At 46.7% G+C, this 27859-nt stretch overlaps 1 protein-coding gene across 1 annotated transcript in view; it reads right to left on the bottom strand.

The window, feature by feature from the left end:
• CRB1 (crumbs cell polarity complex component 1) overlaps positions 1-26521 on the bottom strand; it is a 148653-nt gene extending 122132 nt beyond the window's left edge. The window contains exons 1-5 of the mRNA XM_040408758.1: positions 26423-26521; positions 25906-26067; positions 25217-25336; positions 17738-17896; positions 17437-17587 (exon numbers count right to left, since the gene is read on the bottom strand). Coding sequence (XP_040264692.1) covers positions 17437-17587; positions 17738-17896; positions 25217-25336; positions 25906-26067; positions 26423-26521 — 691 coding nt within the window. The remainder of the gene's footprint in view (positions 1-17436; positions 17588-17737; positions 17897-25216; positions 25337-25905; positions 26068-26422) is intronic.
• Between the last annotated feature and the right edge of the window lie 1338 nt (positions 26522-27859).

The following is a 27859-nucleotide window of genomic DNA, read 5'->3' as shown; positions in this document are numbered from 1 at the left end:
GAAACCAAATGTAGAGACAGAAGTCAACCCCACATTTCCTGAGCTGCCTGTGACATCTTAGGCTACTTTCACACATGCGTTCGGTGCGGATCCGTCTTGTATCCGCACAGATGGATCTGCGCCGATAATGCAAACGCTTGTATGCGTTCAGAACGGATCCATTTGCATTATTCTTTCAAAAGAAAGTCTAAGTCAAAGCAGATCCATCCTGACTTACATTGGAAGTCAATGGGGGACGGATCCGTTTTTAATTGCACCATATTGTGTCCGTGAAAACGGATCCGTCCCTATTGACTTACATTGTAAGTCAGGACGGATCCATTTGGCTCTGCATCGTCAGGCGGACACCAAAACGCTGCAGGCAGCGTTTTAGTGTCCGCCTCAAAAGCAGAACGGAGACCAAACGCAGCCAAACTGATGCATTCTGAACGGATCCTTTCAGAATGCATTGGGGCTGAACTGATCCATTTCGGGCCGCTTGTGAGATCCCTGAAACAGATCCCGGACCCAGAAACGCCAGTGTGAAAGTAGCCTAAGCTTTATACCAAGCAAAATCTGTGAAATTGCATATGATCAAACCCATTTTGCCCCTGGGCAGGGTCTTGCTCTTCTTTGACAATCTATGTGCACTCAAACACAACATTATCTTGGAGAAGACCACCAAATTTGGGGTGGTTGTCTCAAAGAGGTTTCAATGCATTCCATAATACCTGATTACCAAGATGTTGCGATAGGCTGTACAAGTGTAGAAGCGAAATATATATATATAAGAATGAATTCTTTTATAATGCATTTTGTGGGCATTTTCCCACTATTTTAACATCTCTGCTTGCTGTCATCAAATAGATTCTTGTTTGCATTCAGCGGTTGAAAAACTCCTCAAAGCTAAGACTTTGAGTATTATTACTCCACTTATTTACTGTCTAGACAATCCCCTTTAAGCCAAACACATCAGAAGCAGTGTTATAATGTATTGAAACAGTGATAGGCCTCATGCACACGACCGTTGGTTTATTCCGTGTCCGTTGCGCCGTTTTTCGTGATTTTCTGCGGACCCATTGATTTTCAATGGGTCCGTTGAAAAAACTCGGCTAATGCACCGTTTGCCATCCGCGACCGTGATCCGTGGTTCCAGTCCGTCAAAAAAATATAACCTGTCCTATTATTTTCGCGAAAAATGGTTCGCGGACCCATTCAAGTCAATGGGACCGCTAAGAAACGCGGAGGCACACAAGATTGTCATCCGCGTCCATTTTTTTCCTATTATTTGCATGGCAAACCTGTCTTAGACTTTTTTTTACATTCCTTTATGTCTGGTGGTCCTCCAAAAATAAAGGAAGACACACGGAAACAAAAACGGAAACGGATCACGGAACAACGGAACCCCATTTTGCGGAACGGAACACAACAACGGTCGTGTGCATGAGGCCTTCTAATGTATCAGTAAGGCCTCATGCACACGACCGTTGTTGTGTTCCGCCTGACGATGCAGAGCCAAACGGATCCGTCCTGACACACAATGTAAGTCAATGAGAACGGATCCGTTTTCACTGACACAATATGGTGCAATTGAAAACGGATCCGTCCCCCATTGACTTTCAATGTAAGTCAGGACGGATCCGTATCACTCCAGCTGTGGTGAAACTACGACTCCCAGCACGCTCCATTTATTTCTATGGAGTTCTGAGAACAGCCAAGTAAGTGTACATCTTGGGAGTAGTAGTTTTGACCCAGCTGGAGTGTCGGAGGTTAGCCATCACAGGGCTAGGCTAAATATAGAATATAGTATATCCAGTGTCTTGTGTCTTAGGCTGCGGTCACACAACAGTGAAAAACGTCAGTCACACGGCTGTTTTCAGAACCAATGAAAGTCCATGGGGCTATTCACATGGCCTTTATTTAATGGACCTATTTTAGTCCGTTTTCATGGACAAACAGACCCCACTGAAGTCAATGGGCCTGTTTTTAGCAGATGTTTACACAGGAGTGCACCCGTCATTAAAAACAGGTACGGTACACTACATAAAAAAAGGTTCTTTCATGGGGAAAAAAACAAATACCCACCTCATCCACTTGCACGCAAGGAAACACTTGCTCCGCACTGGAGTCACATGATGTGACGTCACAACGCTGAGAGCGTCAGGTCCTGGAGCCTTCAGTTCGAAGCAAGTGTTCCCTGCCATGCACGTGGATGAGGTAAGTATTTTTATACTGGAGCACTATGTGGGGACACTTATACTGGGGCATTGGGGGGCACTATGGGAGGCATTATGTATACTGAGGGCACTGCATGAATTGGGTTTAAAAAAATAAAGCATATCCTGAGGATAGGTCATCAATAGCTGGGGTTTGATGCCCTGCCGATCAGCCTTTTGAAGAGGAGGTGGCGCTCGTACGAGATTATACTGCTCGTTGTCTCGCTCGCAGCGGCGGTGCAGTGTAATTACACTGAACAAGCACTTGTAATTACACTGCGCCGCTGAGACATCCGAGATGATGGACAGCCCGCCAATCATTGATGACCTATCTTGAGGACTGGCTGCACAACCCCTTTAATAATATTTTCTCTGTCAAAGTCCCGCTAACAAAGGAGTACCTGATAATATTGTCTTTCCATACATTTGACATTTGGAACAGATAGATCCAAGCTATACGTTCACTTGGTTTTACAGTCATGGCTACTGTGGTGAAATGAAATAACACCTGGATGTAATTCTGTAAAATTCTTTTTTCAATATACTAAATTCATTGTAGTAATTGATTTACTTTACTAATATAGCTGAATATTACTCATGCACACATAACACATAACCAGTTTATGGTCAGCAAATTATTCCCAAACCGCCTAATTGTTTGCGCAGGGTATGCTGTAACACAGACGTCCAACAACCAGTTCAATCATCCCACTGTGGTTTTGGCAGTAGGATCATCTGAATCCCGTCCCTGCCTGTGCAAAATTTCAGACCAAATTTTAAAGGCACGAAAAACTAGGGAGCATATTTACTGAATTATCTGACCCAATTTTAGTGTTTTTCTTTTTCTTTTCATCCTCAGCACCATCATACAGAGTTAAAAAAAAAATGAAACAAGCTTGGGTATTGTGGGTGCAGACAACAGAAGTGGGACACACCAGATTAACATGTTAACACCATTAAATATATCCTCCTGCTTTGTCTAGCAATGAATGGATTAATATATCACTCGGCCGGCAGTGTAACCATAGAGATGGCCCTCTTTCTGTGATAGTGCTTCTGCCACTTGAATTTTGAATTATCTCAAGGTCTTATCACAAATGGTCTTCAGATTCTTTGTTTTTCACTGATGTGCTACAACCGTCCCTGCAAGACCAAATCCAATTTTCTATTAAAAAGATGAGACAATGGAAAATGAAAAAGAAATATCCGAATCTTGTCACATCTCATGTGATACAAAATGCTCCATTTTGGGTATCAGTATTTCATCCCTACATTTTATGTCAATATATTATGTATTCCCTTATAGGTAATCTAGAAATAGATATCACTTGGCTCAAAAAAGTATCTACCCTTAAAGGCTACGTACATCTTTGGGGGCATTTTTTTTATTTATTATTGCATTGTAATTATTTTGAGCTAAAACATTTTTAAAATTGGTCTTAATTAAAAATATAGAGCCAATTTTTGTGTACAGAGCCGAGATGCTGTAGTAGCAGCCTGTGGATGTTTTGTCTTTTCCGTCATTTGGGGAGATGACGGGATCCTTATCTCTGCTCTCCGACATTGTAAACTTTCATTAAAGCTCAATCCTTATCTTGCTGATAAGAATGTGGCTTGAATAATTTATTTATTTTTTTACCTCTCAGTAGTTTAGAGATAAGGTTTATTAAATGACCGGCACAAAGTGAAAGTCAAAGTACCAGTCACTGTTACTATACTGGTAGACATGGCTGGAATCCAGTGGCCAGATGGAATAAGCCAGGTGCAGTTGTAAACTGTACAGTTCTAGTCTGTACTCTGTAGTGCAGCTTGAAGTGTAGATCAAGAGATGATAATTAAGCAAAGAGTAGAAACAGTCTGGGTAAGATGGTTTTAGGAGACTGGAACAAGTCAAAATACTTGAGCAATAGTTGAATTGCCTCATGGGTATAAGTAGGCGCAAACAGGAAAAAAGATGGCTCCCAATCAGCACACATCAGCCATCTTTGTTAAGGGCAAATCCTAGGACAAACACAGCAGCCTGCAGTGGTGAAGGGTGGAAGTGCAACACAATAGTTCAGAGTGAGTGAAACAGCGGCCACTAGTGGTAAATTTCGAAAAATACATCAGGTTTCTGACAGTCACATAGTTAGAAAAACAGTTAACCCTTTGTGACAGAATGGCTCAATATTTTTAATAAAGGCCAATTGAAAATTTGATTTTTAGCCAAACAAAAATTACCTCCAAAGGTGTTCATAGCCTTTAAATAGTACATTAAAAGTTTGCAAATTGCAGAATTTCCCAGGATATTATGATAGATCTGTAAGTAGGGCAGCGTATGGTATCAAATTCTCTGCAGTTTGCAGGCTATACACTACTGTTAATTTTAGATGATAAAGGAATATAGCATGCATAGCCTGGTAATCCTGTGTAGCATAATAAAGGATTTATATGACTGTATCCGTTTTGTGGTTCGCAAATAGTGAATCCTCAAAATACGGATGCGGTCTGTGTGTATTCTGCACTTTTCACATGCCCCATTGAAAAAAGGCTTATTCTTGTCTGCAAAAGAGACAGGTCTATAACTGTAACTTGCTCACATGGATGTGGAAAGCACATGATGTGCTGACATCAGTGTGCTGTCCACATTTTTTGCGGATCCATAGAAATGAATGGGTCCAAATCAGACCAAAAATAAGGTCATGTAAATGCACCCTTCAAGGGTTACTGTCACATTTAGACCCTAATTTCAATTTTCATATGTGTAGTTACTAATAACATGATATTCCAGAATCAGTTACTATTAGACTGACTTACCCCATATTTAATAAGATTCAACCCTTAGCAACCAGTCTGCATAAAACTGCAATTTCACTATTCAGCTAAGATGGCCTCACCCTGAGGCTAATCCCGCCTGCCCTCACTAGCCAGTAACAATAGCCCCCCAAAAGTGTCAGTAACCAGAGCCCTCCTGTCACGGGGTTCCGAAGGTGCACTCGGTCCCCCATTGCCCGCAGAACTGTTGCTTAGCTTTTGGAATGAGGTTCTGTGTTTGACCTCATTCCCAGGGCGGCTTTACTAGCTGGGTGGCTCCCTGCTCCTAGTCTGCCTTGAGCGCCGAGCTGATCACTCGGTGCTCAACTGGTTGGTCTGTCGGTCATGTGACGCTGGCCACGTCACATGACCCTCACTCCCCACTATAAATACAGGCAGCCTGCTGGCTACAGGTTGCCTGTTAATTTCTAGGTTCCTGGCTATTTGTTGGACTACTGAATATTTACCTGATCCTGTTCCCTGACGATCCTCTGCCTGCTCCTCCTGTACTGCGCATACATCCTGGTATTGTGACCTCGGCTCCCACCTGACTACTCTCTTTGGACTCCTCTTGTACTTCGCTACTCTCCTGGTATTTGACCCCGGCTTCTCCTGACCATTCTTTGCTTAATCCGTTGTACTGCGTAGCTCTCTTGGTTCTGACCCGGTCCGTTCATGTTCCGTATTTTGTCTTGTCTGTCTTCCCTGCACATATCCTAAGTTAGGGACTGCCGTCCAGTTGTCCCCTGTCATCAGGATTCGTGAGGCAAGTAGGCAGGGCCAGGGGTGAGGGTGGAGCGCAGTGGTCACTACCCTTCCCCCTGTGTGTGTGTGGACGTGACCGTTACAGATTAACAGGGCCAATAACCACTGTATCATGAATCCTCTTACTACCCTGACTGACCATGTCTCTAATTTGACACAGAGGGTGCAGGAGCTAGAAGAGAAACTCCGTTCTTGTGAGTTAGGGCAAGGTTCTTCCACTCCTCTGTCCTCCAGTCCATATTTTGAACCCCAGATCAAGCTCCCAGAATCCTTTTCTGGAGACCGGAAGACGTTTCTCTCCTTTAAGGAGAATTGCAAACTCTACTTCCGTTTGCGCCCCGTGTCCTCCGGTCCCGAGAGCCAACGCGTGGGGATTATCATTTCTCTACTACAGGGTGATCCCCAGGACTGGGCATTTTCGTTACCTCCTGGGGCCAGTTGTCTAACTTCTGTGGAGGGGTTTTTTCAGGCCCTGGGTACCCTCTATGACGAACCAGACAGGGCCCTGGTAGCCGAGACAGCTCTTAGGGCACTGGTTCAGGGCCATCTCCCTGCGGAGGAGTATTGCACCCAATTCAGACGGTGGTGTGTCCCCTCAGGATGGAATGAACCAGCCCTGAAGAGTCAGTTTAGGTCTGGTCTATCTGATAATTTAAAAAATCTATTGGTCAATTACCAAATTCCTGAGACCTTAGAGGAGATGATGACCCTAGTTGTCCGACTTGACAGACGAGTTAGAGAGAGACGACAAGAACGATAGTTCTGTTCTCAGATGGTGGTCCAGCCAGAGGCCTTTTCCAGGGACAACACTGAGGTCTCCACCGAGGAACCCATGCAGGTTGGCATGACCCGGGGTAATCTTCGTCGCAGACGCGGAGAGTGCTTCTACTGTGGAGATCCTAGCCATTGGATCAACAAGTGTCCTAAGAGGGTTCTCTCTGACAAGTCTTCTAAGGCAAGACAACCTAAAGACCAGGTACACCCTGATTTTTCTAAAGGTAAGCTTTTGGTACCCATAACAATTTCTCTGGGGGTTAATAAGTGGCCGGGTAAGGCCTTTATTGACTCCGGTTCAGCGGCCAGCTTTATTGACTTTGAGTTTGCTTGTAAATTGGGTATTCCAATGTTTGCTTTACCTACACCTATCCATGTCATGGCTATTAATGCTACTCCCCTGATTGGTGGTACGGTGAGGTCATGTACCTCTGAGATTTCTCTGTCCGTGGGTGTGTGCCACTCTGAGAGATGTTCTCTTCTAGTCCTGGAGAACCTACCGGTTGAGGTGGTATTAGGGTTGCCTTGGCTCCGTTTACATAACCCCACAATTGATTGGTCCAAAGGAGAGTTGGTGAAATGGGGACCTAAGTGTGACTCATGCTTGTCCGTGGTCCAGGCTGGGGTTTCAGTAAGGTCTAATACATTACCCTCTCTTATTAAGGAATATTCTGATGTGTTCTCATCCCTTACTCCAGAGGTTCTACCCCCCCATAGACCTTATGATTGCGCCATAGAGCTAATTGAGGGTGCCGAATTTCCTAAAGGTCGAATTTATAATCTTTCAGGGCCCGAACGCAAGGCTATGGAAGATTATATTAAGGAGAGCCTTGCTAAAGGGCATATTAGACCTTCAGTCTCTCCTATGGGAGCAGGGTTTTTCTTTGTTAAAAAGAAGGATGGTGGTCTTAGGCCTTGTATTGATTACCGGAGATTAAATAAAATCACTGTCCAAAATAGATACTCTCTCCCATTGATTCCGGATTTATTTAACCAGGTTTTGGGGGCAACCTGGTTTTCCAAGATTGACCTGAAAGGGGCATACAATCTAATCCGAATCAAGGAGGGAGACGAATGGAAGACAGCGTTCAATACTCCGATAGGACACTTTGAATATCAGGTGATGCCTTTTGGACTCAGCAATGCCCCAGCTGTGTTCCAAAACTTAATGAACGATATTCTTAGGGAGTTCTTAGGTAAATTTATTATTGTCTATCTTGACGACATTTTGATATTCTCTCCTGATTTCGAATCTCATGTGTCCCATGTCAAACAAGTATTAGAGGTGTTGAGGGAGAACCAGCTATCCGCTAAGCAAGAGAAATGTGTCTTTGGTGTACAGGAGATACTGTTTCTAGGGCATGTTTTGACTCCTCACGCCTTTAAGATGGATCCTGGTAAGGTTTTAGCAATTAAGGAATGGGTAAGGCCTTCATCCTTAAAGGCTTTACAACGGTTTTTGGGTTTTGCTAATTACTACCGTAAATTTATCATTAATTTTTCTGTAATTTCTAAGCCATTGACCGACCTTACTAAGAAAGGGGCGGATTTGGAGAATTGGTCTACCAAGGCCATTTCTTCATTTGAAACATTAAAAAAGGCATTTAGTAGCGCTCCCATTCTGATCCAGCCTGATCAGGAGAGACCCTTTATTGTGGAGGTGGATGCGTCCGAGGACGGCGCAGGAGCAGTCCTTTCACAAGGTCCTGCTAGCCTCACTAACCTGAGACCGTGTGCCTTCTTCTCTAGGAAATTCTCTCCCACGGAGAGAAACTACGACATAGGGAATAGGGAGCTGTTGGCCATTAAATGGGCATTTGAGGAGTGGAGACATTTTTTGGAGGGGGCAAGGCATCGAGTAACTGTTGTCACTGACCATAAAAACCTAATGTTTCTCGAGTCCGCTAAGAGGTTGGATCCCCGACAAGCCCGATGGGCTCTGTTTTTTACCCGTTTTGATTTCTCCATTACGTTCAGGCCGGGAAGTAAAAATGTGAAGGCAGACGCATTATCGCGGAGCTTCCATGCTTTTCAACCCACTGAGACGCCGCCTGAATCCACCCCAACAGATAAGTTGTTTGTTCCCGTTCAATTTCGTCTCCAGCTGTTGGGTGAGTGTCACGATTCTGCCTTTTGTGGACATCCGGGTTTTGAGGGCACTAAGGATCTGGTTTCTAGATCTTATTGGTGGCCCACTCTGACCAGGGATGTCAAGTCTTACGTGTCAGCCTGTGAGGTTTGTGCCAGGTCTAAGACACCTAGGACTCGCCCTGCTGGTAACCTACGACCCCTACCCATTCCCAGTAGACCCTGGTCCCATATCTCGATGGACTTTATAACTGACCTACCACTGGCGGAGGGTAAGACTGTGGTTTGGGTAATGGTCGATAGGTTTAGCAAGATGGTTCATTTCATTCCCCTGTCTAAACTTCCGAATGCTAAAACCCTGGCGTCTATTTTTGTGAGAGAGATTGTTCGTTTACATGGCATCCCGGAAAATATTGTTTCGGACAGGGGTGTGCAGTTTGTGTCCAAATTCTGGAGGGCCTTCTGTCAAAGATGTAAAATTTCGTTGTCTTTTTCTTCCGCCTACCATCCTGAGAGTAATGGGCAGACTGAACGCCTTAATCAGTCTGTGGAACAATTCCTGAGGTTGTATGTTGCTGATGACCAGCAATTATGGGTCAAATTCCTTCCGTTGGCTGAATTTGCTCTGAATAACCGTGTCAATTCTTCTGCTGGGGTCTCCCCTTTCTTTTGTAACCATGGTTTTCATCCCCGTTTTCATTCTGGGTCGTCCGTCTCCTCCTTTAACCCTGAAGCTGATAAACTCTCCTCCGAACTGTGCACAGTTTGGGCCCGGGTTCAATCAAACCTAGAAAAGGCTCAATGTTCTCAAAAACTCAAGGCCGATAGGAGACGTTCAAGGGGGGTAAACTTTCAGGTTGGGGATAAAGTATGGTTGTCCTCCAAGAATCTATCTCTCAAGGTAACTTCTAAAAAATTTGCTCCTCGTTTTATTGGACAATATAAGATCACGGAAGTGATTAACCCGGTATCTTTTAGGTTGGAGCTGCCTGAGTCATTCCACATTCATAATGTGTTCCATAAATGTCTGCTCAAAAAATATTTTGAACCGGTAGTACCATCAAAAGCCTCGCCTCCGCCAGTTCTTGTTAATGATGCTGTCGAGTATGTGGTGTCTAAAATAGTGGATGTCAGGAAGGTGCGTAATTCCTTGCAGTACCTGATTCACTGGAAGGGGTATGGACCTGAAGAGAGATCTTGGGTACCTGCCAGGGAGGTTCATGCTCCTAGACTTGTTCGTAAATTTCATTTAGAACACCCTGAAAAGCCATCGCCTGAAGTCTTGGGTCCGGTGGCCCCTCGTAAAAGGGGGGGTACTGTCACAGGGTTCCGAAGGTGCACTCGGTCCCCCATTGCCCGCAGAACTGTTGCTTAGCTTTTGGAATGAGGTTCTGTGTTTGACCTCATTCCCAGGGCGGCTTTACTAGCTGGGTGGCTCCCTGCTCCTAGTCTGCCTTGAGCGCCGAGCTGATCACTCGGTGCTCAACTGGTTGGTCTGTCGGTCATGTGACGCTGGCCACGTCACATGACCCTCACTCCCCACTATAAATACAGGCAGCCTGCTGGCTACAGGTTGCCTGTTAATTTCTAGGTTCCTGGCTATTTGTTGGACTAAAACACAGAAATATAGTGGCAATACTGGAGGAGCGGCTCAACCCCTAACACTGTAGCGTGTTTTACATTGGGGGAGCAGCCCCACCGCATGTGGACCGCAGCAAACGACTATCCCCAGCAAAAAATGCATACGGTGGAGGATGTCGGCGCGGTCCACATGCACCACAAGGGCATCCTACACAAAACGTAGCATTGTGCGGATGTAAATACAATCATATAAATCACAGAAAAAATGCACCAAACGGATATGCCACTGACTATACTGGCTAGTCATAAATGCAGATATTAAAAGCTGAGACTTTCGCCAATATATTCCTGTCAGGAAAATATCGGAGCCCATCATTGCACCACGTCACGGTCACTCAGCATGGCAAAGGGTCCTACCACTACGCTACCTATGGTGTGAACACGGTCTGAAGGCGATGTAATCCAGCTCGCAGCCAGGCTTCCACACAAACGCCTAGCAGGACAACTAGTGCAATGTGAACAAAGCCAAGACTGCAAGCCACGCCCATATCAGACCCTGTGATGGAGGTCACCAGGTGCAAAAGAGTGTTTGAATGCCAGGTAACGGCACATACACTACATATAAAACAAGACAAATATTTACCTGATCCTGTTCCCTGACGATCCTCTGCCTGCTCCTCCTGTACTGCGCATACATCCTGGTATTGTGACCTCGGCTCCCACCTGACTACTCTCTTTGGACTCCTCTTGTACTTCGCTACTCTCCTGGTATTTGACCCCGGCTTCTCCTGACCATTCTTTGCTTAATCCGTTGTACTGCGTAGCTCTCTTGGTTCTGACCCGGTCCGTTCATGTTCCGTGTTTTGTCTTGTCTGTCTTCCCTGCACATATCCTAAGTTAGGGACTGCCGTCCAGTTGTCCCCTGTCATCAGGACTCGTGAGGCAAGTAGGCAGGGCCAGGGGTGAGGGTGGAGCGCAGTGGTCACTACCCTTCCCCCTGTGTGTGTGTGGACGTGACCGTTACACCTCCCCCTAAAGGGTTAATTTCCTGCAGCACAAAGGGGTCCTCTTACCACATGTTGCTTTCATTTATACACTGAGCAGATGGCAGATCTCCCTTCCCTGTTGTGCGCTGCTCCAACTCTGCATTGTCCAGCTCTGCTGAGTGAGGGAGCGTCTGCCAAGCGCAGGGACAGGGAGAAGTGCACACAGCCCAGGCACTGTTATCAGCTGCTGGGGAGGACCTGGCTTTAATCATTTACCTACAGTCCCTGGCTGTCAGTAATCTGACCTTGCACGCTGCGTGCTCCGTCCTTCAACAGATAGACAGACCATGCCTAGCAACCCTATTTTAAGCACAGGTAAAAGTAGGCAGTACAGGGAACAAAAATGTGCAATTAAGGGGTAATTGAATACACAGTGAAAAGTTAAAATAGGGCCACCAAGGTGATATTAATCACCACAATCCAATACTCCAAAAAAATATATATACGACGGTTATACTTTAAGGAAAAACAAATATAATACATACACGGACACATGCTCACTCCCCGCATACAAGAACACACAAATACATGCTCCTTTCACTCGCACAAAGCCACTTTTCCCACCAAAGATTTGTTTACGAAATGTTTACATGCTTTGTTCTAATGAGATCCTGTTCTTGGTATGAATTATACAGCTTCCATAAACAGCCATATGATGTATGTATGAACTCCCATCATGCACCCCACTCTCATAAGATATGTTAACAATCTATGCTATTTAAAGCAAAGGTAAAGATGGGGGTTTTGTGTTTAACTTTCTAAACCAGTTTTCCAGAAAGGATTTAAAATGTCAGTCAGCAACCTGTCCTAGAATATGACCAGGACTGGCTGCCTAAGGGAGTCTCACTACACTGCTGTACATTAGATAGTAATGATGTGATCCTGCCTGTGCTGCACTCCCACTGCTGTGATGGACAGGACAGGCAGTCCCTGAAGTCTCGGGGGATCACGTACTGTACAAGTTTAGTAAAGGGATGGAGATTGCCAATCTGCCCGGCGGTCTCCATCCCTTTACTACGCATGTACAGAAGGGCACAGAAGACCTTCGAGTGCAATGAGGTCGAATGGTACCACCTTTGTTGGACCTAGGGGATAATTTGGATATTAGTAAAAATAGAATGGGCACTCAAATACCTAGTTCACTAGGTAGGCAATGCGACTCAAACGATATGGTAGTAGTATATTAATTTATTGATAGCGATATATATATGCAGGTATATATCAATATACAATTAATATTGAAAACCTAATAACTCTATCCTCTAAAAAACTTAAATTGGTAAAACTCACATAAAATTGTTAATAAAATAGGCATAAATCTATCCACTGTTATAGCTAATGGAAAGCCGGAGGTCCAGTCCAGCGTTAATAGGAGGAACACAATAATATTCCGTTATCTACAACAGTGGCTAGCAGCAGATATAGCTCCAGGGATAAATAAGTGAATAAATAATTAATTAAATAAATCAATAGATGAATAAGTGAGAATTCAACAATAAAGTTGCGTGATATAACACAGTGACTAGAGGTGTCCAATGGATAAAATGTGGCAGAGTATGACACATAAAATCCACTGAATCCACAATATAGTGCAAATAAATGATAAAATAGTGAATATATATAAATATATAAATATATAAATATCTCTGGAGAGTCAATAAAACTTGCTGTCTCCCACTGGTAGTATTGTTCCAAAAATAGTCTTGCTAATAATAAAACGTATGGCCTGGATCGCGGCTTGATCCACACAATTGTCCGCAGGTAAATTCAGTTTGAGCAGATAGGCTGTATCATTAAGCAACCGCAGCAAACGCGGCAAGATACTTGAGCAGTAGTATAAGTATGTCCAATAATGTTGCAATATGATGAAGCAGCAAAGCAAATGTAGCAAACAGTATATCAGGGTGATTAAGCAGCAGTACGCATATCTCCAGCAGTATTGTGCCAATTCACATATATCGGAGCTAATAGCTCTTACTCACATGTACTCCCACCGTGGCGTCCCGCGAGGTGTAAGTTCAAGCGGACTTGTCTTTCTATAGCACAGCTGGGCTATATGCTAGCGATGCTGTATCCACCCGACTGTGAACGGGAATGCTGGCTGTGTTATGCTGCAAATCCACGTCCGGTTTCTTTGGTTAGAATCAATGTTCCACCTGTTTGGGTCAGTGCTGTTGCTGGAATATTTAACCCATCAGTCTCTGTATAAAGTCCAAAGAGACCCGCAGTTCGATTGTCTTTAGAACCGCAATTCTGACGTCCTTTAGAAAGCGCTTTCTCAATCCAATAAAATAGGAAATTGTTGCCGGTATGTTGTCAGGTCCAATTATTCCTTACCAGACGCGTTTCAAAGGCTACCTGCCTTCTTCCTCAGTGGCTGAGGAAGTGTATGGAATAGATTTTAGACAGCCTCAAAGAGTTGTCAATAGTTGACACACTCATGACATAAATTTTATTCCTCTATGCGTCAATCTTGGTGTAGTGATGACTGTGCTCGTGCGCACATTTGGGAGATTGCAGGCGATGGGGGTTTTTCAAAGCCTATGGTCGTGCTGAGGTAGTTCAGTGACAGTTAAGTGACCCAGAAAACAATGATTCTGCAGTGTGGGCCCATTGTTGGCCTAGTAGGCTTTAATGATCACCTTAGATGATCACAAAGAAAATGAATGTTTTTTCTATGCAAAATTATCCAGCCGATCGCTTTTGGTCTGTTCACAATGAAGCAACGACCTTATCACCTGGGGTGTGCCAACATTGCCATTGCCAACACACTCATAGAGGTGATCGCTTCATTGTTATACACAAGCCCGTTCACCACAACAAGGTAACGATCACGAAGGGGAATTGACACATGTATGTGCCTTTTTTTGGGGGGGTTTTGAAGCCACAGTGCAGCACCAGAGGCCAGAAAAATTAGGCATGTACACATGCCTGAAAAATTTGGTATTGTTGCAGCCGTTGCTGTAGCAGCGGCCAGAAAAATGTATGTTTGTTTCCCAGGCAGAAAGTGCCCTAAAACATTGCGGCTTGAACCCTAGTTGGTGGCGGATAAGTCACGCAAGTCATCCGGCATTCAGAGATAAAATACAGAAGCGTGTGGACCATTTTTAGCCCAAGGCAGCTCATCTCATCAGGCCTTTTTTTTTTTTTTTAATCAGATCTTTTTTATTGAGGATTTACAATGTAAATACACTGTTGTACAGATCATAAGCAGATATGATACACAGACATAGCTTTCATAAGGCTGACAGCAGACAGGTTACAATACAGTAATTAGCACTCAAATTTCCACCCATCCCCCCCACACATCCCACTTTAGCACAAAAGTTGCAAAGAAACAATACTAAACATTTCTATTCAGACGTCGAAACGACAACCATGGTTCCCACAGTTTCTCAAATTTTGATGGGAATCCACGCTTCTGGTACACCACTCGCTCATAACTTAACATCGTATCAACTGTACCTAAGAATTCGCCTAAGGTGGGTGGCGCTGTCTGTATCCAATGCAAGGCAATTAACTTTCTAGCAACATATAGCACTCTACCTATTGCTGTTTTATGTACCAGACTAGTGGTCAGTTCAGAGACATAACCCAACACACACACTCTAGGGTCAGGCGGTATCCGTACCTCATATGCGTCCTGTATAGTCTGAGTTACCATTTCCCAGTATCTCCCTAGCTTCTCGCACTTCCACATCATGTGCATCAAGTCCGCAGATTCTACAGAGCACCTTGGACATTCAGCCGTAGGTCTAAAACCTAGGCGGAACAAAAAAAACGGTGTCTTGTAGACCCTGTGGACTATAAACAGCTGCGAGAGTTTACGTCCTTCACTCAAGGAAGAGAGAGGTATCGCCTCCAGTATGTCAGACCATTGGTCATCTGTTAGTTAGCCTACATCTTTTTCCCACTTACCCCTAGCCGCCAGCAGATGTAATAGTAAAAACTTATCGAGCAGCAGCTTGTATATACAGGAGATCATACCTCTCTTCGCCCCTTTGGACAGAATCTGGTGCAATGCGATATCCCTCCCTGCCACCACAGTCGGACCCCTAAATGTGGAGTTGTATGCGTGTCTCACCTGAAGGTACTTATAGAAGTGGGTCCTAGGCAACTCATATACTTCTTGTATCCTGGCGAAGGACATGAAGTTTTTATCTTCCAGAAGGTGGCCTAATCTCAGGATACCCTTCCTTTTCCATGCTCCAAAATCAGACAAAGAGAGGAACTCCGGCAGCACGGGATTGTCCCACAGTGGAGTGTATTCCGTATTGCCGACAACACCTCTTAGCTGCTTAACCCTGTTCCATGCGGACTGGATCAAGTATCCCAGATCCCCCATCGGACCACTTTCCCGGCACCCCTAGTCTCCAGGAGCAACATTAGGTCACTAGACGACAAGCAATTAGCAAACAGCTGACATGTCACCTCACTCGGCTCCGGGTCCATCCACCCTTTAAAGTGTTGGCATTGTGCAGCCAGGAAGTACACCCAGGGGTTCGGCACTGCAAGGCCCCCTTCCGTTTTAGGATATTGCAACGTTTCAAGTTTAATTCTCGGTTGCCCCTTGCGCCATATGAGCTCCCTGAAGTTAGCATTAATCTGATCAAATTTAGACTTCGACAGCCAGACCGGGGAATTGTGTAAAACATAGAGTAGCTGTGGCATCAACACCATTTTAATAAAATTAGCTCTTCCCGCCACCGACAGGTACAGTTTACACCATGCCTTGACTTTATTCCTAAATTTAATAACCAGCGGGTCAAAGTTAAGGCGCTCAAAGTCCCGAATTCTTGGGAATACATGAATACCCAAGTACTTAAAGGTTGCTACGCATGGGATATTTCTCTCTCACACTGTCTGCGACTGCACTTGCCCGTCAAGCAGCATAATTGCCGATTTACCCCAATTTATAGTCAAACCCGACAAGGCACCGAAGCGGTCAATAATTGTCATAGCCGCTGCCAGGGATGGACCAGTGTCCCCTAGAAAAAGCAAAGTATCGTCCGCATACATCGCCACTTTATTGTTAACTGTTCCATATTGGAACCCCCGAATGTCTAACGACCTGCGAATCGCTGCAGCAAACGGCTCAATCGCAACTGCAAATAACAGAGGCGGTGTCACGGCCACGGTTTTGGCCGTGACTCCTTGGGAGCCGCATACAGTTGCCCGCGGTTTGGGTTGTTGTTTCAACCGCAGCTTGAGGCTTGATGTTGTTTGTTTTTTTTTTCTAAAAAAAAAACAGTGCCCAACACAACAAACACACTGTGGTTGTTGCCGCAGGCAACGACATGGGTGGCAACCGTGTCCTGGGAGTCAGCCCCAAGGCCGAGACACTGCCACCACATGTACACAACGACAAACGTTGCCACGGGCAACCACAGTGCAGGAAAGGTGTCCGTGCACACCACACACTACACAGAGTGCACACAGACAAACGACAGTGCATACATACACGCACACAAACTCCAAAGGAACCGCACACATACCTGTTGTCCGCGGCAACCGCACTTGAGGCAAACAACATCAAGCCTCAAGCTGCGGTTGAAACAACAACCCAAACCGCGGGCAACTGTATGCGGCTCCCAAGGAGTCACGGTCAAAACCGGGCCGTGACAGGCGGGCACCCCTGTCTAGTGCCCCGGCCCAGACAGAACTTGGGGGACACCCCACCATTCGCTCTAATACATGCTTTGGGACTAGAATACAACACTCGGACCCAGGATATGTACTCATCTCCAAATCCCATATGCGCCATAACTCTCCACAGGTATCGCCACACGATGCTGTCAAAGGCCTTGGCCGCGTCTAAAGAAAGGATAGCTCTATCTCCAACATTTTCAGCTGGGAGTTGAATACTGGCAAACACTCTTCTTACATTGATTGACGTAGATTTCTTAGGCATGAAGCCAGTCTGATCAGAGTGTATGATAGACAAAATCACTTTAGACAGACGCGTGGCCAATACCTTCGCAAGCATCTTAACATCAGTGGAGAGCAAAGAGATCGGTCTATATGAGTCCGGGAGAGAGTGATCCTTGTCTGGCTTAGGAATGACGACAATGAGCGCCTCCTGCATAGACGGAGGCAACACCCCCCCTCTCTAGAATAATTGAATACCCTCAAAAGTTCCGGGAGCAGCACTTCCGCAAAGGTCTTATATACTTCCGCCGGAAGCCCATCTAAACCTGGCGCCTTGTCGTTAGCCATCGCACCCAGTGCCGCCTTCATTTCTTCTAACTCAATCGGCTCCTCTAACTGCATCCTATCTTCCCTTGACAGCTTAGGGAGATTCAATGTATTCAAAAAGGCGTCGATCTCCTCATCTGAACATGACACCTTAGAAGTATACAGAGAGGAATAAAAATTATTCAGTATATTTAAGATGTTTTCAGTATCACGCTTCAAGACGCCATTGGAATCTATCAGGCCAGTAATACATTGCGAACCTTGCTGAGCTTTCGCTATAATCGAGAGCATATGACCTACACTCTCCCCTTCTGTAAAAAACTGTTGCTTGTAAAACAGCCGTTTCCTCTCCGCTACCTCCAAGAGGTGACATCTCAGCTCCTCCTGCCTAGTCTTTAAAGCATTGCTTGTTAGGTTAGATGGGTTCAGCACAAAGGCTTCCTCCGCTAGCTTCATACACTGCTCAAAAAAATAAAGGGAACACAAAAATAACACATCCTATATCTGAATTAATTAAATATTCTTCTGAAATACTTTGTTCTTTACATAGTGGAATGTGCTGACAACAAAATCACACAAAAATAAAAAAATGGAAATCAAATTTTTCAACCCATGGAGGTCTGGATTTGGAGTCACACTCAAAATTAAAGTGGAAAAACACACTACAGGCTGATCCAACTTTGATGTAATGTCCTTAAAACAAGTCAAAATGAGACTCAATAGTGTGTGTGGCCTCCACGTGCCTGTATGACCTTCCTACAACGCCTGTGCATGCTCCTGATGAGGTGGCGGACGGTCTCCTGAGGGATCTCCTCCCAGACCTGGACTAAAGCATCTGCCAACTCCTGGACAGTCTGTGGTGCAACGTGACGTTGGTGGATAGAGTGAGACATGATGTCCCAGATGTGCTCAATTGGATTCAGGTCTGGGGAACGGGCGGGCCAGTCCATAGCATCAATGCCTTCGTCTTGCAGGAACTGCTGACACACTCCAGCCACATGAGGTCTAGCATTGTCTTGCATTAGGAGGAACCCAGGGCCAACCGCACCAGCATATGGTCTCACAAGGGGTCTGAAGATCTCATCTCAGTACCTAATGGCAGTCAGGCTACCTCTGGCGAGCACATGGAGGGCTGTGCAGCCCTCCAAAGAAATGCCACCCCACACCATTACTGACCCAATGCCAAACCGGTCATGCTGGAGGATGTTGCAGGCAGCAGAACGTTCTCGACAGCGTCTCAAGACTCTGTCACGTCTGTCACATGTGCTCAGTGTGAACCTGCTTTCATCTGTGAAGAGCACAGGGCTCCAGTGGCGAATTTGCCAATCTTGGTGTTCTCTGTCAAATGCCAAACGTCCTGCACGGTGTTGGGCTGTAAGCACAACCCCCACCTGTGGACGTCGGGCCCTCATATCACCCTTGAGCAGACACCGTTTGAGCAGACACATGCACATTTGTGGCCTGCTGGAGGTCATTTTGCAGGGTTCTGGCAGTGCTCCTCCTGTTCCTCCTTGCACAAAGGCGGAGGTAGCGGTCCTGCTGCTGGGTTGTTGCCCTCCTACGGCCTCCTCCACGTCTCCTGATGTACTGGCCTGTCTCCTGGTAGCGCCTCCATGCTCTGGACACTACGCTGACAGACACAGCAAACCTTCTTGCCACAGCTCGCATTGATGTGCCATCCTGGATAAGCTGCACTACCTGAGCCACTTGTGTGGGTTGTAGACTCCGTCTCATGCTACCACTAGATTGAAAGCACCGCCAGCATTCAAAAGTGACCAAAACATCAGCCAGGAAGCATAGGAACTGAGAAGTGGTCTGTGTTCACCACCTGCAGAACCACTCCTTTATTGGGGGTGTCTTGCTAATTGCCTATAATTTCCACCTGTTGTCTATCCCATTTGCACAACAGCATGTGAAATTGATTGTCACTCAGTGTTGCTTCCTAAGTGGACAGTTTGATTTCACAGAAGTGTGATTGACTTGGAGTTACATTGTGTTGCTTAAGTGTTCCCTTTATTTTTTTGAGCAGTGTATTATTATGTTTCTGTATATCAAGCTCTCTAGATTTAGATTAAATCCGACTGACTGTTTTAATTAGGGAGCCCCTGAGGAAGGCCTTCATCGCTTCCCAAACAACTATCGGTGATGCAGTCACCTCATTTATGCGAAAATATTCCCTAAGGGATTGAAGCGTATCATACGTATCACCCATCAGTGTTAGCCAGAAAGTGCTCAAACGCCAGTATTTAACCCCCGGTCTGGCTGTCTGAGAAATGTCAAGGGCGACACTAAATATGGAGTGGTCCGACAAGGTCCTGGCAAGATACTCTGAGTTCCGTATAAGCGGAAACATGTGAGCATTCACCAAACCCAAATCTATGCGCGACAGGGAGCCATAAGTCGAGGAGCAACACGAGTACTTCCTGTCTAAGGGGTGGGTCTCCCTCCATATGTCCGTCAGTCCTACTTCCCTCAGTAGCCTCGCAAACGGAGTTTCACCCGTACTACTATCACTAGATGTGACCTGGCATCTATCAAGCGAGCTGTCGAGCACATTATTAAAATCTCCCACTATTAGCATTGGAAGCTCAGAAAACTCTGCCATGAACTCCATAAGCTTTCTTAAAGGCACCGAGGAAAATGGTGGGGGTATATAGATCGTCGCCAACACCATTCTCAACCCTTGGACCACACAATGCACTCCTATAAACCTTCCCTCTTCATCCACACATACCCTAAGGCATTCAAATATAATATTTTTATGGACCAGGATACTAACCCCCCTGGAATGCGAGGAGAAGACGGAATGCACCGAATAACCCACCCACGGCTTTTGTAGAACATGTATAGATTGTTTGGTCATATGCGTTTCTTGCAAGCATATTATTGCTGGCTGATATCTAGATAGGTAACGAAACAGACCATGTCTCTTCGTAGCATCCGCCATTCCCCTCACATTCCAGCTAAGTATTCTTGTAACAGATCCCATAAGAGTGCATACAAAAATAAAAGTAGGTTAGGACCACATACATCTCCACATCCCAGCAGCTGCAAGGAAAAGCAATGTTAATCACCAGAGTACATTCTCCCATCTCTACCCCATTTCCCCCATCCAGGTGAAGAAGGGCTGTACGATTCAACATCTTGGAATTGCTATCATTGGCACAATTGTAGTGTACGGGAACTGTAATACCCGTCACTACCAAAGTGTCACTTGGTGTGCTGTCATCCCTCCTAATTATGGGGAAGTTGTTATATGTCAGTTTTATAAGATGTCATGTAATGTAATGTTATGTATTTCCCTGTTACTGTGAAACTTGCATGTACAGGCCTGCAGGGGTGTCATTCCAGCTCTGAGTCGCTAGAGGGAGCTAGGGAGCCCTAGTTTATATAAGGCCCAGTCAGGGAAGTGCAAGGCAGACGGAGTCTAGTGTCTGTAATCTTCAGTTGGAGATTAGACAATGTCTGAGACAAGTCCAGGCCTGAAGCCTGCTGTCCAGGAGAAGATTCCCTCCTGAATTCCCATATGCAGAAACAGGAATATGTTAGATCAAGAACCTGAGGAAGTTACCAGCAGCTGAGAGAGACAGAGGCAAAGATCAGGAAAGCCAGAGGTACTCAGAAAAACAGAGGAGGTACTTATAAAAGCCATAGCCAAGGATATAAAGCCAGAATTAGGTTAATGGGCCTTGGTGAAGAATTGCTGTATTCCAGGATCAGACAGAATTAGAGTGCAAGCTCCTGTGCTGCAAGTCCTGTGTTCAACACTCTGTAATTACCCTGCTATAACTGAATTGCCTGCATCGACCGAATTGCAAAATCGACTGTATGCTTAGGAACTGCATTTCCAATATTGTCTCTGCTTGCAAAACTACTAAAGTTGGAGTTCTGTTTTAAGACTACGTTTCCTCAATTTATTCCTGCATCCGCAAACGGCGTGCCACCGTTTACTTGGCACTGGCGTCACAAACTATTTCTACCTATACCTGCCCTTGCAGAGAGTCAGCTGTACCAGGTTAGTGTATATTGCACTACATCACCCAGAAACACCTATTGCACGCAACTTGAGTACGCTGCACCTCTCTTTTGGCGTCACGAACAGGATTCGCACGCTTTCTAGTGCAAGAAGCGTGAACTTTGTGCCTTATACAGTTGCCCTGTGACCAAAGTGACAATTTGCCTGTTTTATTCAAGTGGACTTTGTGGACTGAAAATCATACCCAAAGTGTACCAAAAAACTCTAAAAAGCGCTGTGCAGTGTTGCGCTACCAAAAAGAAGAAAATCGCCGCATTAGAGTGTGGTTTTGTGGACTTTTTACAATCCTGCTTGCTGTCAGTGAATAGACAGCGTTTGTACCCAAAGATGGCTGCCGGGCTTGCTGAATTTACTGCTGCGTCACCTTCATCCCGAAAAGGCGGGAAAAATTGGCGCCTTTCTGAGGAAAAAGCGGGAAGAAGGTCAAGGGCAGGCGCCACGGCTCATCTGGACATTTGCATGTCTGCCAGCATGGACACCGCCTTCCATATACTGGAATACCTGGGGGGCGGCTCCCCAGTGCAGTGGGAGGAGCTGGCTACTCTAATTGACGCGACCCTATCGCTCTCCTCTGAAGGATCGAGCATGTTGGAAAGTGAGCAGAGTGTTACTGCAGCGTCCGCACCTGAAATTGCAAAGATGACTGACATCGGTGTAGAGCCAGAAGAGGCTCCACCGGCCTACTCTCCGGGACCGGAGCAACCCGCCTGCCGCCCAAGGGAGAAAGAACCCGAGCCCTGCTATGGCTCGTGGAGGGACTTTTTCCAACCATCTTTCAAATGGTCCTCCCTGATGGCGGAGATCCGAGAGGCCGCTATCAAGCGGAATACAAAGACCAAAATCATCTATGAGGAACTAACCAAGACCATACATGAGAAGCATACGCACACCCAACCCCGCCTGGAAAGGAGAAAGGGAGTGGTGCTGTCATTTGACAAACCCCGTGGCTACGGGTTTATTCAGGACTATCTAACTGGCAGAGACCTCTATGTTAATCGAAGGTCTGTCAAAAGAGACTACCTCCCTTCGTACCAGCACAGCCTCCGCGAGGGAGAGGAAGTGGAGTACACCCCTGCCGAGAGCCTACGAGGCCCTTATGCAACTGCCGTGACCCGTCCCAAGCGAGCTTCTGAGGACTGGGAGGCAGAAGAAGGAGAAGACTACTCTGGCTGCGAGCGGGAACCGGAACGCTCTCCAGAGCCGGCCCAACACGCCTTTCAGGAGCGGAGCTCCTTCATTGGGCCAAACGTCTTCTGGCAGCCAACCGTGTTGGAAAAATGGGTGAGCCCCTATCCTTCCCCCGAGCTGCCTCGTTGGGAGAAGACAATATCGGAGCTGGAGCAGTTAAAAGGACTTAGTGCTACCTTTCAGAACATCCGGATGGGACGGAGACCAGACGCATCGCCAGAACCTGCAGAGGCCGAGTCCGCGTCATCGGTGACTGTACCTGCGCCGGCGGCGCCAGCAGAGGACAGCGACTCCGACACAGAGAGCATCGGTGAGCAGATCGTCCGGCTGGAGGAGAAGTTGCGGGAGTTGCGCAAGACATACACCGCCAGGATCCAGACACCGCCGAGGAAGGATGAGGTAAGGGTGCCTGTCACCACCCGTAAACCGCCTTCTGTTGCCACCGCTCCGTCAGTGCCCCAGACCGGACCCGCGATTGCCGTAAACTGCTGCACCCAGAGCACCGGACCGCTTGCTGCGGCGGTGCCAAGCACGTTACACCCTGCAGTGATCATGTCAGGACCGGCAAGGTCCACCAGAGGGTTCACCCCTAGGCCTATGGGGCCAATACCTATTAGGGGCCCCTTTACCCTACAGCTGCCCCCTGACACTGTTATGTGGGCACACCCTTCTGTAGAAGAATACTACAGACGATACCTACCAGCGGAGCCAAGTGGTTATGATATGCCACTGTAATCAGCCTGCTAGGCCTTTGATTTACTTCACTGCAGAAGTTTGATGTTAACTCTTCCAGGACAGGAGTCCTACGTTTCTGGTCCTTTGTTGCGGCTGCCAGTTTGTCCACGGCTCAGTGGTAGGTGTTGACCACTGAAATCACAAAGTCAGCAAGGCCACGTTTGTTTCCAGGATCTCCTGCCTGCTTTTTTACCCCACGCCAAGTTGTGCCTGTTCCTTTAGTTGCACCTTTTACCCTTCACCCCCTTTTCAGGTTGATCAGGGGTATTACAGCACTTGTCTTTGCTGTCCTTTTATTGTGCAACCTCATACTAAGGAACCGTGCCCGGAGACAGACTCAAAAGTACCTGAGCCTCTGAGATTCTTATTCTTTTAAAAGTATTGTGCCCAGGGATGGACTCCACCGCATGAGAGCCTCTGTGATTTAATAAGAAATGGCCTGGGTACGGACTCATGTTTGTTCTTTGAGCCTCCAAGAACTTTTATACTGTTTTATCCATTTTGCTGTTTTATCATGGACTTATTCATTGTCATGGACTATCCTGGTTATAATGTTACGCTGTGCCAGGTCAGCGCCCCCGTTCCATTCATTATCCTGAGAGAAGAGAACGACGCCCCTTGTCACCACACTTCACCTTTGCCAATTGGACCTGATGTAAATATAAATGCAGATGAATTACATGTATGTATGCCTGCATGTCTCTTTTTCTATTTCAGGTAGAGATCCCAGTTGGGCGACCCATGATGGAGTAAGAGGTCGTACTCAGCTTAAAGCAGTGGGGTATGTAGTGTACGGGAACTGTAATACCCGTCACTACCAAAGTGTCACTTGGTGTGCTGTCATCCCTCCTAATTATGGGGAAGTTGTTATATGTTAGTTTTATAAGATGTCATGTAATGTAATGTTATGTATTTCCCTGTTACTGTGAAACTTGCATGTACAGGCCTGCAGGGGTGTCATTCCAGCTCTGAGTCGCTAGAGGGAGCTAGGGAGCCCTAGTTTATATAAGGCCCAGTCAGGGAAGTGCAAGGCAGACGGAGTCTAGTGTCTGTAATCTTCAGTTGGAGATTAGACAATGTCTGAGACAAGTCCAGGCCTGAAGCCTGCTGTCCAGGAGAAGATTCCCTCCTGAATTCCCATATGCAGAAACAGGAATATGTTAGATCAAGAACCTGAGGAAGTTTCCAGCAGCTGAGAGAGACAGAGGCAAAGATCAGGAAAGCCAGAGGTACTCAGAAAAACAGAGGAGGTACTTATAAAAGCCATAGCCAAGGATATAAAGCCAGAATTAGGTTAATGGGCCTTGGTGAAGAATTGCTGTATTCCAGGATCAGACAGAATTAGAGTGCAAGCTCCTGTGCTGCAAGTCCTGTGTTCAACACTCTGTAATTACCCTGCTATAACTGAATTGCCTGCATCGACCGAATTGCAAAATCGACTGTATGCTTAGGAACTGCATTTCCAATATTGTCTCTGCTTGCAAAACTACTAAAGTTGGAGTTCTGTTTTAAGACTACGTTTCCTCAATTTATTCCTGCATCCGCAAACGGCGTGCCACCGTTTACTTGGCACTGGCGTCACGAACTATTTCTACCTATACCTGCCCTTGCAGAGAGTCAGCTGTACCAGGTTAGTGTATATTGCACTACATCACCCAGAAACACCTATTGCACGCAACTTGAGTACGCTGCACAATTAACAGTATTAACCCTCCATGATCCCTTCCCCCCCCTCCCCCCACCCACCCTTCCCAACCCTCACAAGAAACATAAGTAGCATAACTAGATTTGCTAGTGAACCTGGGGCCAACAATGTGAACCTGGCCCAACAGCGCCTGGAGCAGCACAGCATCCAACACGATACCATCCGCAGGCACAGTGAGAAAGTGGGGAGCAACCAAGGGTGTATACTCTACCCACAAAGTGTCTCCAGCAACCGGCTAAAGACAAAAGAGAAATGTCCACAACGGTGAGCAGACAGTCCAGGGGACATCAAAACTCCATCCAAGAGCAGACATGCCCAACAGTCTCAGGTGTCAGTCGATGGGATCCTAAGGCGACGCTCATTTTGATCCAGCCATTTGACCGCAGCATCCGAATCTTCAAAGAACACAGCGGATCCAAACGCCACCACCATGAGCCTGGCCGGGAACATAATGGAATATTGGACTTGCAAGTCCCTCAACCTCCTTTTAATATCCACAAATCGAGCCCTCTTCTTTTGTACATCCGACGAATAGTCCGGGAACAGAGACACCTGTACCCCATTGATTTTCAAATCAGAGTGAGACCTCGCAGCCCTCAGTATAGTGTCCCTGTCGCGATAGTGCAGGATTTTAGCAAGTATTGGGCGTGGTGGGCGCCCTGGTGGCAGGGGTCTGGTGGGGACCCGATGCGCTCGTTCAACCGCATATAGTGCAGAAAGTCCTCTATCTCTGAATTTATCCGCAAGCCATTTTTCAATGAATTCAGTAGTATCTGGGCCTTCTGACTTCTCTGGTATTCCCACCAGCCGAATATTATTGCGACGAGAGCGGTTTTCAAGATCGTCGGTTTTTGCATAAAGCGCCGCTATGTCCTTTGACGCAGCCCGGCTCTCTTTCTGTAGGGTAGCAGTCCCATCTTCCAGGTCCAAGACCCTTCTCTCTACCTCTGAGGTGCGTTCAGCCACCTTATGCAGGTCATGACGGATAATGGATATATCAGCTTTCAGGCTTCCAATATTTATGTTCATAGATTGGAGGGTGACATTGCAGTTAGCAATTGCTGCCATAACATCTTTTAATGTAGGCTCAGGAGCAGTGATCACTGGCAGTCCTTTTTCAGTGCTGCATAAGCTATTGCTCGCCCCCCCCCCCCTCTTGCTGGCCGAGGGGTTGCTGATCATCAGCACAGGGGCCATCTTGCTCCCCTATGCCCTCATCCACTGGTGTCAGGGTGTCATCTCTTTCACCACAGTCATGGCTGGGGGACTGTTGTGACTTATGGGCAAAGCGCTCCAGCCTCGCTGCAGCTCCCTGACTCACCGCCGACCGCAGTTCAGGCCAGTCCTCCTCATCGGCGCCATCTTGAAAGCGGCTCTCCTTCTCCTGGCGGCTCGGCGTTTTACCCCTTTTCGCCGGCATGATCTCCAAACTCTGAAACAGACCGCTTCTGGAGTGTGTCCCCCGCTTCTCCTGTCGATTGCAGCACAAATCGCCACCGCTGTAGGTATAAAAGTCAGGATCCTTGCCGGAGCTAGTGCGACGTGCGTCCTACTCCATGCGCCGCTAGGCTCCGCCCTCCATCAGGCCTTTTTTAGTCAAATGTATCGCCCACTGTCAGTCCCTTCGGGATCCGTCCCTCATTCATCTTAATAAAGGTGAAGTAATCTAGACTTTTTTGACCTAGGCGACTTCTCTTCTCAGTGACAATACCTCCTGCTACACTGAAGGTCCTTTCTGACAGGACACTTGAAGCGGGGCAGGCCAGAAGTTCTATCGCAAATTGGGATAGCTCAGGCCACAGGTCAAGCGTGCACACCCAGTAGTCAAGGGGTTCATCGCTCCTCAGAGTGTCGATATCTGCAGTTAAGGCGAGGTAGTCTGCTACCTGTCGGTCGAGTTGTTCTCTGAGGGTGGACCCCGAAGGGCTGTGGCGACTTAAAAAACTCTGCATGTCCTCCATCAACAACACGTCTGTAAAGCGTCCTGTCCTTGCCGGCGTGGTCGTGGGAGGAGGAGGATTACTTTCACCTCTTCCCCTGTTAGATTCCTGTTGTGCTGTGACATCACCCTTATACGCTGTGTAAAGCATACTTTTTAATTTATTTTGGAACTGCTGCATCCTTTCCGACTTGCGGTAATTCGGTAACATTTCAGGCACTTTCTGCTTATACCGGGGGTCTAGTAGCGTGGCCACCCAGTACAGGTCGTTCTCCTTCAGACTTTTTATACAAGGGTCCCTCAACAGGCACGACAGCATGAAAGACCCCATTTGCACAAGGTTGGATGCTGAGCTACTCATGTCCCGTTCCTCGTCCTCAGTGATCTCACTGAAGGTATGTTCTTCCCCCAAGCCACGTACAACACCACGGGTACCAGATAGGTGACAACGAGCACCCTGGGATGCCTGTTGTGGTTGGTCTTCCTCCTCCTCCTCAAAGGCACATTCCTCCTCTGACTCCTCTTCCTCACAATCCTCTTCCAGCGTTGCCGCAGGTCCAGCAAGCGATGCTGATAAGGCTGTTTCTGGTGGTGATGGTGACCACAACTCTTCCTCTTCCTCTCCACGCTCATCTACGGCCTAATCCAGCACTCTTCGCAGGGCACGCTCCAGGAAGAAATCAAATGGTATGATGTCGCTGATGGTGCCTTCGGTGCGACTGACTAGGTTTGTCACCTCCTCAAAAGGACGCATGAGCCTACAGGCATTGCGCATGAGCGTCCAGTAACATGGCAAAAAAATTCCCAGCTCCGCAGAGG

The sequence above is a fragment of the Bufo bufo genome, chromosome 9 (assembly GCF_905171765.1).
Source record: "Bufo bufo chromosome 9, aBufBuf1.1, whole genome shotgun sequence".
Lineage (NCBI taxonomy): Eukaryota > Metazoa > Chordata > Amphibia > Anura > Bufonidae > Bufo > Bufo bufo.
The sequence above is the reverse complement of the archived record's forward strand: the minus strand, read 5'-3'. Positions and strand labels throughout refer to the sequence as shown.